The sequence below is a fragment of the Ovis canadensis genome, chromosome 11 (genome assembly GCF_042477335.2).
Source record: "Ovis canadensis isolate MfBH-ARS-UI-01 breed Bighorn chromosome 11, ARS-UI_OviCan_v2, whole genome shotgun sequence".
Classification (NCBI taxonomy): Eukaryota; Metazoa; Chordata; class Mammalia; order Artiodactyla; family Bovidae; genus Ovis; species Ovis canadensis.
The window spans coordinates 60,577,075-60,590,165 of NC_091255.1; the positions used below are offsets into that span (position 1 = coordinate 60,577,075).

At 48.1% G+C, this 13,091-nt stretch overlaps 2 protein-coding genes and 1 long non-coding RNA gene across 8 annotated transcripts in view; 1 reads left to right on the forward strand and 2 right to left on the reverse strand.

Moving 5' to 3' along the window:
- The window catches only part of CCDC40 (coiled-coil domain 40 molecular ruler complex subunit), a 45,097-nt gene extending 39,583 nt beyond the window's left edge, over nucleotides 1-5,514 (reverse strand). Inside the window, exons 1-4 of the mRNA XM_069543838.1 lie at nucleotides 5,322-5,514; nucleotides 4,745-4,865; nucleotides 3,241-3,304; nucleotides 2,407-2,829 (exon numbers count right to left, since the gene is read on the reverse strand). Of these exons, the coding sequence (XP_069399939.1) occupies nucleotides 2,407-2,829; nucleotides 3,241-3,304; nucleotides 4,745-4,773 (516 nt within the window). The 5' untranslated portion in view covers nucleotides 4,774-4,865; nucleotides 5,322-5,514. The remainder of the gene's footprint in view (nucleotides 1-2,406; nucleotides 2,830-3,240; nucleotides 3,305-4,744; nucleotides 4,866-5,321) is intronic.
- On the reverse strand, nucleotides 4,059-4,328 carry LOC138415346 (uncharacterized). Its single transcript, XR_011247191.1, has 2 exons — nucleotides 4,260-4,328; nucleotides 4,059-4,123 (listed from the first exon to the last, which is right to left on the reverse strand). It is a non-coding gene; the product is annotated as an uncharacterized lncRNA (long non-coding RNA).
- A 98-nt stretch (nucleotides 5,515-5,612) lies between the features above and the next one.
- TBC1D16 (TBC1 domain family member 16) overlaps nucleotides 5,613-13,091 on the forward strand; it is an 88,075-nt gene continuing 80,596 nt past the window's right edge. For all 6 annotated transcript variants that reach the window (XM_069543839.1, XM_069543840.1, XM_069543841.1 and 3 more), the window contains exon 1: nucleotides 5,613-5,702. The gene's annotated coding sequence lies outside the window, so the exon portion shown is untranslated. The remainder of the gene's footprint in view (nucleotides 5,703-13,091) is intronic.

Here is a 13,091-nt window from a genome sequence, read left to right on the forward strand (position 1 = left end):
ATGCCAGGCGTTTCTGTCTCCTGCAAGGGAAGCAGCTCATGGAGGCTGAAGCCCTTGCTTAAGTTCGCCTAGCCAGCCAAGGGCTGTCTCAATGCCCAGCTCCTGCTTTTTCCAGCTGTTTTTCCTCGGGTGATGCTGCTTCTAGAAATGACTTCTGAGGCATCCCGAACCACAGTGACATTCATGGGAGCCCAGAGTCCAAAGCCTACCTCTGGGGGGATCCAGAAAGGGCTTTTCTTAATGACCACACCGATGACCCAGCAGCTCCCACTCCACAGTTAAGTTACTTGAGAGCTAGGAGGAGGGAAATAGGGTTCTCTCTTAGGGTTTGTCTCTGCCCTTCTGGTTGATCAAATTTGGAGACTGTTTCCCAGTGAGTTTTCTTTTTCTTATAAAGTAAGAGGTTTTATTAAGGTACCAAGTCATACTGTTTTTTCTCTCATACCAATCTTCTTTTTAAAAAGAATTATTTATTTACCTATTTATTTGGTTGCTCTGGGTCTTAGCTGAGTCATGAGGGTTCTTTAGATGCAGCATGTGGAATCAACCAGGGATTGAATCTGGGATCCTTGCATCAGGAAGGCAGAGTCTCAGCCACCAGACCACCAGAGAAGCCCCCCAGGTGAGTTTTCTAGAAACTAAACTTGAGGATGCAAACTGGGTTCACAGCTCAGCAAGCGACCTATGCTTTAACACTCCTGGCTGTGTTTGGTTGTTTGTTTTTTCAGCCGTGCCATGTGGCTTGTAGGATCTTAGTTCCCCAATCAGGGACTGAACCCAGGCCCTTGGCACTGAAAGTGCAGAGTTCTAACCATTGGACCATCTGGGAATTCTCGGTCCTGGCTATCTCATAAAAGAGGGCACTGTTTAGTTGTTAAAATCTTACAAGTGGTTTTGATATGCTTTTGTCATTTGTAGTCATAAAGCTTAATTATGGTACATCAAATATTGAATCATGTGATTCTCTAAAGTTATTATCTCTTTAGCTTTCACAGGGTGGGGAGGAACTTCACAGTTCAGAGCAAGCATGACTGCCACCATAGCTGCATGCCTCTAGGTCAGGAAGTCCTTTGGCTCCTCAGTTTCCTAATCTGAGCAATGGGGATAATAATAGTTCCCACCTTATGGGGTTGTTGTCACTGAGACAACACATGTAAAGGGCATGGAAGTGTCCAGCCCAGAGTACATGATGAATAAATATAATGCCTTCTCTTCCTGCCCTACCCCTCGCTTCCCTTCTAGAACAATCAAACCTAAAGCCAACAGGTGGAGTTGACCCAGTATGGAGTGATGAGTCTGGACAAAATGAGGAGGGTGGGTTCCAGAGACTGTCCCCAAGGTGAGACACAGGTATCAGGCCTGGGCCTGGCGAGGAAGGTCTTGGCACAGAGAGTTACAGCCCAGACATTTGGGGGCTTGCCCAGCAGTAATGGACAAGCTGAACTGAGGCACCACCTGATAGAACACCAGAAAAACATGGCATCCTTCAGTGACATTCTAAACCTGGAGACCTGAAAATACCAGGCAGAACCAAGCTGAGGGACATTCTACAAAACAGCTGGCCTGGGACCTTTAAAAGCATCAAGGTCATCAAGGTCAAGGACAGACTGAGAAGACTAAAGAGACGATACAGCTGAAGGCAGCAGGCGATTCTGAAGTGGAGCTCTACTATAAAACACATTACTAGGACACTTGGTGAAGGAAGCCTGAGGTGTATTTGGTAATGTAACACATTGATTTTGATAATTATCACATGGCTGTTTGTGGAAAACATGTATGAAAACATTGGGAGGCAATTTACTGTCAAATGCTTTTAAAAAACATTCTTAAAAGTTCTTTAAGGTACTCCAGTTTTTCTGTGTGTACTTGATTAAAAAGTTCTGTAAGGTACTCAGTTTTTCTGTGTGTACTTGATTTAAAAGTAAAAAGTAAAAGTAAGCCTATAACTAGTATTATCCACAGCTGCACTGTCCAGTCTGGTAACCACTTATAACAGTTGGATATATACATTTAAACTAATTAGAATCCTCAAAAGGCGAAAAGTTCAGTTTCTCTATCTCCCTGGCCACATTTTAAGTGCTCTGTGTCACATGTGACTAATGGTTACCATACTGGACGGCGCAGATAGAGAGCATTTTCATTATCATGTAGAGTTTTACTGGATGGTGTTGCTCTGGAGACTGGACACCCGGATGCCCTTACGTGGAATGTTTCCAGCTTGGGTTTGGGAACACAAAGGAGGGTCCAGAAACTCTTGGCCTATGATGGTGGCTCCTGAGACTTAAGTTTGCTAAGACATTTCTAACAGCCATTGCCATGTGAACTATTTATAGTGTACCCTGAGTTCCTCACATAGATTTACAAACGTCATGACCAGTAAAACACTATAGACCTCAGGCTACTCACCTGGTTCATTTGCTCAGACAGGCCTAATACTTGCTGGGAGCTCTTTGTGGTGACGAACCCCATTCCTGTGGATATGGATGGGTGGGGAGACTCTCTGTCCTCGAGACCCATTTCCCTCCTTGCTTCTTCATATGGGTGTGCGCGGTCAACTTCATCTTTCGGTCCCTCCCCAAGACTGATGTCTGAGGAAGCCAGATCTAGAGAACTGACTTCCCCTTCAGGGGACATGGCTTCCAAATCAGATTCTAATTCCTCTTCTAATTCAAATTCCTCTTCCATTTCCATTTCCCCTTGGCTTCCTCCATAGTCCTCCTGGGCTGTGACTTCCCCATCATTTTCAATTTCCCTTTCGGAATGCTCTGTAGCACCCTCAACTTCTTCATTTCTCTGGTCGTTGCTCTTCTCCATCGACGATACCTGTAGCTATGAAGCAGGAAAAAAAAAAAATCAGGAGACAAATTGTAAAGGATCTTGTGGATTTTATCCTTAGGTAATTATACTGATGGGAAAACTGCATATATACACTCTGAGCATTGCTAAGAGATTATGTTTCATAGTTTAGCTTATCTTTTTTTTGTAAATATCTTGCATCCTTTGTTACAGGAAATGAGCTCTGAAAAACTCAGGGTGATCTAGGTGTGGGATATCCAAGGCATTCTTGATGAGCCATCAACACTTCAGAAGGAGGAGAAAGGAAATTAGGTTTCTCTGCAACTGAACCGAGTCTGTTCCAGAGCAAGGTCATAGGATCATCGTGCAATCTTCTTAAACAAATCTGAACTCTAATTCCTAGTAAATACAGCCTAGACTAATTCATCCCATAAGGAACTTCACCTTGCCGCCTTCAACATTCTGGTCCTCTTCTCCTTCAGAAGACGATTTGCCTCCCAAGTGAGACCTGGTGGCGGAGAAACAATTGAACAGTTTCAAATAACATCTTTCTTTCTCTTGGCATTTCTCCCCTCCTCACTGTCTATATATCTAGTTTTTATATTTACTTGTTAACTGTCTGCCTTCTCTCTAGACTGATGGCCATGACCTTGTCACCAATACCAGCACTACACCATGCCTGTCACACGGCACAAGAATCACTCCAAGAATGAAAATGCAATGATTGAAACATTTAAGGAACAGTACAAGTAGATTATGCTAGAAGGTCACTTTAAATATACTTGTGTTTGTGACAAAATGGGGAAAATAAAAAACAAAATAGGAGAAAATTGCACAAAAAGGACAAATACTCTGGAAACGTTTAGTTTCCCTATGATTTGGATAGTACAAGAATGTCACATTCTTAAAATTTTTTTTTCTAATTAAAAGTCAAACTAATATAGCAATATGTGACACAGACAATGAAAATCCCCTGTGACTTCTCTCCTGTTCAAGATAACAAGACATAATAGTAAGAGATATAAGGATATTTTTTATGTATTATTTTTTATTTTTTAGATATTTATTTGGCTCTGCCAGGTCTTAGTTGTGGCATGGTCTAGTTTCCTGATCAGGGATTGAACCCAGGCTCCCTGCTTTGAGAACATAGAGCCTTAGCCACTGGACCACAAGGGAAGCCCCAAGGATATCTTCTTTCAAATATTTTTCTGTGCACTTAAAGCCACCCATCCACCAAATTAGAGATCACACTATATACACTGTTTTGGATTTAGTCTTTTCATTTATTGTAATCTGGACTTTTCCATGTCAGTAGACGCAGACCCACCTTAAAAAAAAAAAAGAAAGAAAGAAACAAACATTACAGAGGTGTCCAATGTGAAAGGTAAATTTTTTTAAATAGTCTCTATCCTTTTAAACAAAGTGTAAGAGAGCAGAGGCCTGGTGCTCCTGTGTTAGTTTACCTGACTACAGCCTATCTGTGTGCTCGAGGCATTCGCGGTGGGGCTGCCTGGCCATACCGAACCCAGCCCATCACCTGCCACCTCCAGTCCCGGTGAGGATGGGCTGGTCTCCCTCTCACTGACCTCGCTGGGCAGCAGCCAGCACAGAGACCCCTGCTCTTAGGTCTCTGCAGCAGGGATTACCAAGCATCGTGGTTGCCATGGTTACTGTGGACTGAGCAAGTCCCGGGTTTCAGAGAAAGGAGCGCCCAGAAAAGGGGAAAAAGGGAGGGTACGGGAGAGGACAAAGGGACTAGAGGTGAGAAGGCAGAAGGGCGTGCAGGAATGTGGGGGTGACCGGGGAGGTCAGGAAAGGCCCAGAGAGAGGGGAGGCAGGGGTACAGGAGAGAGGAAAAGGGCATGGAAGGGAAGGGGTGCCTAGGGGGCTATGGGAAGGGGGAGGTGTGGGGGCAGCTGCGAGGCCCCAGATCCCTAGGCCCGTTTACCCGCCAGCGCTGCCGTCCGGCTCCGCCATCTCCAGTTGCTATGCGACGCCGTCAACATCCGGCGGGCAGGGACCACGCGCTGGGCTTGCAGTGCAGGAGGCCTTTGTGCCATTTGTGTACACTAGAAACACAGGATATTTAACTCTGTAAATGTATTAAAGGATAAATACGCATCTTCTCCATCTCTAAGTCCGAGCTCTACCTCGCCTGACTCAGTTTCTGTAAAGCGACAACCGTGTCAACGTGTGTCCTGCCGGCCACTCTGGCGCCCCAGGGGCTCGCGCAGGGCACCCGGGAAGCCGGGGACATGGGACGGCCAAGTGTCCTGAGGATGGCAGGAAGAGGCAGGGGCGCGAGGGGGTCCGGAGCCGGCCGCGCCTTCGGGGACCGAGCCCCCGCCTAGTGCCTGCCTGTCCATCTCCGGACCTGGGGGGCTCAGTACCCGCTTCCCGAGGTTCTTGCGAAGAATTCATGGCGGGAGAGGGATGCCCCGTGGCCTCCTGGTGGGTGTTGTTCTCTTCCTATCCCAAAATAGGAAAAACAAAAGCAGAGGGGGGCAGAGAGGGCGAGCACGCACGTGGGACGTCCCAAGGGTCCTGCCTTCACTCCGGGGGCGCGGGGCTTCCCTCTGGGGCAAAGTCCCGGCGCCGGAGGCCCGGGCGGGCGGCGAGGCCCGGAATAGGAAGGGGGCGTCAGGGACGGGGCCTGGTATCGGAGAGCGGAAGGTGACTGGGGCAGTTCCGCGACACGGTTGGAGCCGGGTTGGGACTGGGGCTGGCGGGGGTGGGGTGGGCGGCGGGTCTGATTGGGCCGGGGGCCGGGTTGGGCCGGGGGGCGGGCCGGGGGCCGGGCCTCGCCGCGCGTCCCCGCCCCACCAAACCTCACTGGCGGCGGCTGCAGTGGCGGCGGAGGCGGCTCCGGGAGCCGGCGCAAATCCGGCCCCGGGTGCGGGACCCGGGTGGGTATCGGGGACCTGCCGGGGGCCGCGGGGGCGGGGCCTGAGGGGCCGGCGGGGGACCGGGCAGCGCCCCTCGGCGGGACGGGCTGGGGGCGCGCGGGGCGCGTGGGCCTGCAGCCGCGGGGCCCGGGAGGGGCCGGGGTCTGGCCGCAGCGCAGAGAGGTGCAGGGCCCGAGCAGGAGTGGGGCGGCAGGATCACGCGGGGAGCTTCTTGAGGGCCCCCTCCGCGGTGGGTTCTGGCGCCCCGGGCAGGGAGTGGGCCTAATTTGAGGAGACTCGGTCTCAGGCTGTCTGAATCTGTGGTCCGGAGAACTTGCGGTCTTTGTCTGGCTGGATCGTCAGAGCACGCGAATAAGAACTTGTAGGGGCCCGCCGTTTGCCGACACAGCCCCCCAAAGTGTGTGTTTCACCCGCACGGGGCGCGCGCTTAACATTCTCGGCCTTGGGGTGGGTGGTCTGGCTGCTTAAGAGCCGCAGGTCATGAAACTCACACCCTTTAGGCCCGAGCTCTTCCTCTTGATCTTTTCTTAAATGATAATAAAAGAAAGGAAGAAAAAAATAGAAAGAAAGAAAAGAAAAAGGGAAAAGAGAAAAAAAAAACAAAACGGCAATTTAAGAGTTCTAAATATAACCTAAGGCACGCTGCCAGAAGGCATGAATCTTGAAATCCTGTTATTCCCACACTCGGAAGTTGGTGTCATATGTTGGCCACAACCTAGTTCAGATTCTATTCAGAAACAGAAAACGACATAATACGTTCACTTTTCTTACCATGAAGTTTGTTTTACTGTCTCCTCAAGTTCATAAGAGAAGCCAGGCCAGCCCCTGTGTCTAGTCCCGTTGATCCTTCTTTACCACCTGCAGGCACCAATTCCTGGGTCTGTAAAGAGGGAACTGGTTCTCAAAAACCAGCCATGTGATGGCGCATATTATCAAAGGGCAGGGGCAAAGGCCCAAAAGGAGAATTCCATTCTAAATCTGTCACAGATTGATTGGAGAACTTAAAAAAATCTGTGTGTTTGTTTTAGAAATTCCCCACTAGAAACATCAATATTTTGTTGACTAGCAAACATTAAACACTTTTAAGGACCAGGAAAACTTTTGCAAAGAAAAGATTATTAAAGTGAGGAAAGCCTCTTAGTATTAACTGTGAAACTCATTCACGGCCGTGTGTTGTTGGTATCGGAAGGCTTGTTCTCTGCTGAGTGCACTTGGCTTGTGGAGCGTTTGTGGTGAGCAGAGTCTCAGAATATGACTAAAGAAAGTTCTTATCAGTGGAATTTTTTAATCCTCCAGTCATGATGATTGTTGTGTAAATAGATTCTGATTATCTTGCATGAATTAAACCCATAAAATCAGGAACTGAAGTGATCCCCATTTGACAGGTAGAAACACTGACCCTTCAGTTCCCCAAGTTCATGCATCCCGGAGTGACAGAAGTACAGGCCTTGGGCCCAGGATGCTCCAGCTCCACTGTACCACACTGTACCACAAAACCACTGTACCATACTGCCCCCGCCCTCTTGCCCCTACCACTCACGTGAACACATTCTCCCTGCCCTAGAGACTTAGAATAACATGGTTCACTCTGCCAAGTGATTCATGAACATTCGAGAGAGTGAGGACTAACCGATGTCACCACTAGCTGCTAGTATCAATTCAGTTGAGTCTATAAAAAGCCCCCCAGGCCTCAGTGTAAAGGCATCTGAGATGATAGCCTCTGGGTTTGCAGAACCCTACCTACAACTGCTGGTCTCCCTGGCTCAGGTTTTGGGTAGCTCAGTGCATGGGTTTAAAACATGGCCTCCAAATATAGACTGCTGGATTTGAATGCCAACCCAGTGCATAGTACTGACTTAATGCTACTGTGCCTTGGTTTCTCCATCTGTAAAATGGGAGTAATACAACCTGTCACAAAGTTCTGTTGCAACAGTTATCTAAAGTACCTAGTACCTGGCTCATTCAAAGTTCCTGTTAATATAAGTGTTTAATTATTATTAGTGACCGTTGTTTGGATTTTTCACATTTAACTAGATTGGTAAAAATATTTGGTTTTGTTTTTTGGTTCCTTGTATATGTGGTCCATCGGGTGGAAAGCTGATCATAAGCAGAAGTGGAATTCTCCATTTAGATATATTTACAGTCTCTCTCTCTCTTTTTTTTTTTTAGTTTTAAAATGTGGACATTTATTATTATAAAATCAACTGGTTTGATTTTTAATACAAATACAAGTTAAAATAATTGTAAACTGTCATTCTTTTGAGTGCAAACAGATAGTTACCCAAAGAAGAAATAAACCCTCCTTGTGTGCTCAGTTGTTAAGTTGTGTCCAACTCTTTGCGACCCCATGGACTGTATCCCGCCAGGCTCCTCTGTCCATGAGATTTTCCAGGCAAGAATACTGGAATGTGTATTTCCTTCCCCATAGATATATTTACACTCTTGATAATTTTGTGGGGTGCTGGGTCCCCCTGGGCCGACCAGGGACCAGGGTGACCAGGTTGCCTGGCAACGCACATCTGGAGTAGAGATTTTAACTTGTCCCCCTACATCCAGCCAAGGGTCCCCAGTTTTCTCCACAGGCCTGAATCCTCTCCTGTAAAATTAGTGAATTAGCTTCATACAGTGGTACAGTTGGGGAGGGTGACTTTAAACATGAAGGATCTGTAGCAGCGGAGGTTGGTTTTATTGATGTACTTTGTTATTGTACATTTTTCTATTGTATTTGTATTAGATTGATGAATGTTGATGAGGCCATTGCACACAGAAGGCACATACTTCTCCCAGCCCACCCCCACCTCCTCGAAAATGACATAGGGAGTCTTTTCCCACTCACTTCCATGTTGGTGGTTTTGATGCTAGCAACCACCCATGTGTCCTCTGGGCACTCGCATCTGTAATAAATCTGCTTTGATGAACTACCTGATATGTGATATGTGATCTGAAGCATGTCCTTTACTCCATCTTCTGAACTGATATAGCCATCCTCAGAGAGGAGAAATCAGGCACCTAAGACTTGTTTAAAAAAAAAAGATCAAGTTCGCCGTCTGCGTGTAGTAGCCTCAGTTGTAAGGCTAGTACAAGGAAAGAACTGAAAGAACCCAAATGCATTATCCAATCTGAACGGCATTCCCTTCTCTGCCTGAGCCTCCAATGGAGAGTCTTTCCAGGTGTTTAGAGCTGATTGGAGAAGGAAATGGCAACCCACTCCAGTGTTCTTGCCTGGAGAATCCCAGGGATGGGGGAGCCTGGTGGGCTGCCATCTATGGGGTCGCACAGAGTCGGACACGACTGAAGCGACTTAGCAGCAGCAGCAGCAGAAGCAGAGCTGATATACAAGATGAGGGGTCTGTATGGACTCACCTGACTGCATACAGAGATGTGGTAGTATCTTTTCCATGCTTTTTCTAGATTGGCTCCTATAGAAACCACCATCACCTGGGTGCACCCTGAGCCTGTGTCTGAACTTGCTTGCACACTTTGGTGTTTGCTCTGGTTTTCCACTGAGTGACCCTGAATTCAAGTGGTTGATAAATTGGTTGTTACACTCTCTGGCATTGGAATCAGGACAAAGGACATATCTGTCAGATGGCATTTGATACCTTTACGATTTTTCAATTTCTTCTATTTTTTAATGTTTATTTGGCTGTGTTGGGTCTTAGTTGCAACATGTGGGATCTAGTTCCCTGATCAGGGATCAAACCCAGGCCCCCTGCATTAGGAACACAGAGTCTTAGCCACTGGACCACCAGGGAAGTCCTGGTTTTTCAGTTTCTGGAGCTAAAATGCTTTCCCTGAGGAAGATCAAGTGTGTTGCATTCCGGGGGTGTTGTCAGTATGTTCCCCCCCAGTTTGATTTCTGTTTTGTGGTGCATTAGCTACTCCTTTGCCACAGACACTGAGAACCTCTCTGTGTTAAAGTTTATAGGCACAATATAGAGGTCAGATGCCCTTCATCCACTTTGGGGTTGGTCAGTGGTTTCCTGGTTGGCTTTACCCTTTTCCTTGCTTTTTGGGTTTAGTCCTTCCTCAGTATGGATCCTGACTCATCTTTAAGTCTGTTTCTCCTTGCAGGCCCCCCTTCCTTGGCATGTTGGGGGAGGTGGTTTGAGGGTATTTTCTGTCCAGGGGCATGGGCAGCAGATGGTCTTTCTCTGGACAGGCAGAGGGTTTGGGGTTTTCCAAGGAGTGGGTGATAATTGAAGTGACAACTGGACAGTTGGGAGAGGAAAAACAGCTAAGCAGGCCACCAGATCTTCCCTCACCCTCGTTTCTTTAACCGTCTTCTCCAGTTACGGCCTCTTGAGGGTCCTTTCTCCTTATGGCAGTTGGCCCAGGGCCCCAGCTCTAGGATTTCTGCCCTAAACTTCATTCCTTCGATTTAACTGCAAGTCGACTGTGTTGTCCTCACTTCCACACAGAGGGCCCCACGCACAGCAGCCCTATCTTTGGGCCACGATCTTTTCCATGTTAATCGTGAATGCAAAACGCAAGTGCAGCAGATGTATTTCTCTTCTGCAATGATCCCATAATTTGAACTTAAATAAGAAGAGGGGTGATATCAGCTCCCAGGTGTCTTATCTGGGCAACGAGACTGAAGAAGACCCAACTTCCCCAAACTGTGCACCCCAAAGAAAAGTTTCCTGATCTGCAATATTTGTATCACCCATTGAACTGCAAAACTGGATGTTCCCAAAAAGACTGCGGTGCGTGTGCCTGGCTCTAGGAGAGAAAACCAGGGCCTCTTGTGAGGTGTATTAGCAGCAGATGTTTTATGAGAGGAAAACAATCCTTGTTTGCCTGTGCCTGGCTCGTGTTTAAGATGGCATTACCATGTCCCTGCTCTGTGTTGATTGGTCTTTGAGGGCAAAGCAGATGAACCAGTTTCTTCTGCTCATCTGGCAGGTGACCAGAGCTCAGGGCAGTTTGCTCCTGAGCAGTGTGACAGTGGCAAGGCTGGGGGAAGAATCACCTGTGGGCTTTGCCATACAACACGTCCCCTAAGCGTTCATCGGCCCTACTCCCTACCTGCTTCCCCCTCACTGCAATGGACAGCTGTCACAGTGGACGTGGGCTGTGACAGGTGTGCGGGGAACTGCCAGATCACGAGCTGCCAGGACCACGCTTGTCCTGTTGACCCAGGGTGGCCCTGCGGCGGGGACATGGCACAGAACAGTGAGCGGGAGAACTCTGGGCAGAGCCTCCCTCCTACTGGCTCCAGCCTGCTCTGTTTCTTTTGTCTTCTTAGAAAGGTTCAAGAGGTGTCTGCACCTTTGCTCTATTTGTTTTCCATTTGGGAATTGATGCAGCTCCTTACACCAGCATGGGGGCTTCCCTGGTGGCTCAGCAGTAAAGAATCTGCCTGCAATGCAGGAGAGGCATTGGGTTGGGAAGATCCCCTTGGAGAAGGAAATGGCAACCCACTCCAATATTCTTGCCTGGGAAATCCCATGAACAGAGGAGCCTGGCGGGCTACAGTCCATGGGGTTGCAAAAGGGCTGGACACGATTTGGTGACTAAACCACCACCAGCGCCAGCGCCTTACACCAGCACAGGAACCAAGGCTCTGGCACTTGTCTGTGCACAGCTTTCCTCTGTCCTGTCCAGCCATCGCAGAGGCTGGGTCTCCCCTCTGCAACGTCTAGGCCCAGGTTCTCATCATATTGCTTAAAGGCTAGTTGCTCTGAATGGAAGTTTGACGGACACTGGAGATGGAAAGCCCCCTGGAGAGTTAGAAGTCAGCTCTTTACAGTGTCCTTGGTGTGATGTGGTTGGCAGAAGAGCAGTCCCCAGATGTCCAGATGTTACTTCCTAGTTCTGGGACCTTGTGACTGTATTGGGTCATGTGGCAAAGGGGATTCAAGTCGCAGATGGAATTAAAGTTGCCTATTGGCTGACTGTGATGTGGAGAGATTGTCCTGGATTATCCAGTGAGGCCGTGTCATCACAGGGTTCTTGAAAGTGGAAGACAGGGCCAGAGTCAATGTCAGAGTGATGCCCTATGAGAAAGACTGCACCTGCACTGCCGGCTTTGAAGGAGGAGGAAGGGGCCATGAGCCAAGGGATGTACGTGGATTCTAGCTGGAAAAGACAGGATAATGGATTGTCCCTTGGAACCTCAGGAAGGAACCCAGCCCTGCTGACACCTGAGGTTAGCTCAGTGAGACCTGGGTTGACCTCTGGCCTCTGTAACTGCAAGATAATACACTGTATAGTTTTAAGTCTCTATTTTTGTGGTGACTTGTTACAGTAGCCAATACACTGGGGATAGAAGTGCTTTGTGAAGGACGCAGGAGGGGAGACTTGTGTCTTTTCTAAAGGATGTCATTTCTGCGTCTGTGTTTTGCTCATTTCTGTCTTTTTTGATGACTTTACCTCTCTATCTAGGAGGACTTTCGCTGGATCTAAATCACTAAATCTTGGGGAATGAATTTGGGGTAATAGTTTCTTTTCTAAAAAAGAATTCTTCAGGTTTCTTTTGGCTGTTCTGCATCCCCTTTGCTGTGCTTGGGCTTTCTCTAGTTGTGGCAAGTGGGGGCTACTCTGTTGCGATGCACGGGTTGCTCATTGCAGCGACTTCTCTTATTGCAGAGCACGGGCTCGAGGCACACGGGCTTCAGTAGTTGTGGTTCAAGGGCTTAGTTGCTCTGAGTCATATGGGATTTTCCCAGACCAGGGATCAAACCCATGTCCCCTGCATTGGCAGGCAGATTTTTAACCACTGGGCCACCAGGGAGGGTAATAGATTCTTAACTTTACCCCTGTAAATATTAGCTAGAGGAGAGCCCCACCCCACCACTGCCATACGGAGTTACAAAAGCCTTGCTTCCTCTGGGCCGAGTGTCAGTGGCCACGTGGCTCCTGGGGAGGGAGGAGGGAACATGTGTGGTTAACAGCAGGCCTGCTGCTGCCCACTGGCTCCAACCCAGCATGGCAGGGCCAGTTCTGAACAGGGCTGGGAGAGAAGAAATCTGCTATCCTTCCCAGGTCCCACTCTGCTTCTCTTGGGGCTGCTGCAGTTTCTGACATCTCTCTTCTATAGGCAACCTCTCCCCACTCTCCAACCACCTCAAAACCTCTCTCCTCCTGGAAGCAAACTTGAGTTACCTTCATCACCAATGTGACTTACTCCTGCAAGTCACAGAGGACCAAGAATAGTTCTCAAAGATGTTCTAATTCTCAAAGAGTTGCAGGTTAATAGGAAGAATGACTTCCTAGTCAAGGAGTTTCTGCAGTCTTTTGTTTCATGAGCATGTTTGTGTTTGTGTGTGTGTGTGCGCGCGTTTTCTGAGGAGAGGCCAAGTTGATCTTTTCTTTCAAATTATACAATAGCCTATTTTGTAAAAAATGTGGTTCCTGATGGCTCAGAGCAGCACAGAATTCAATGTG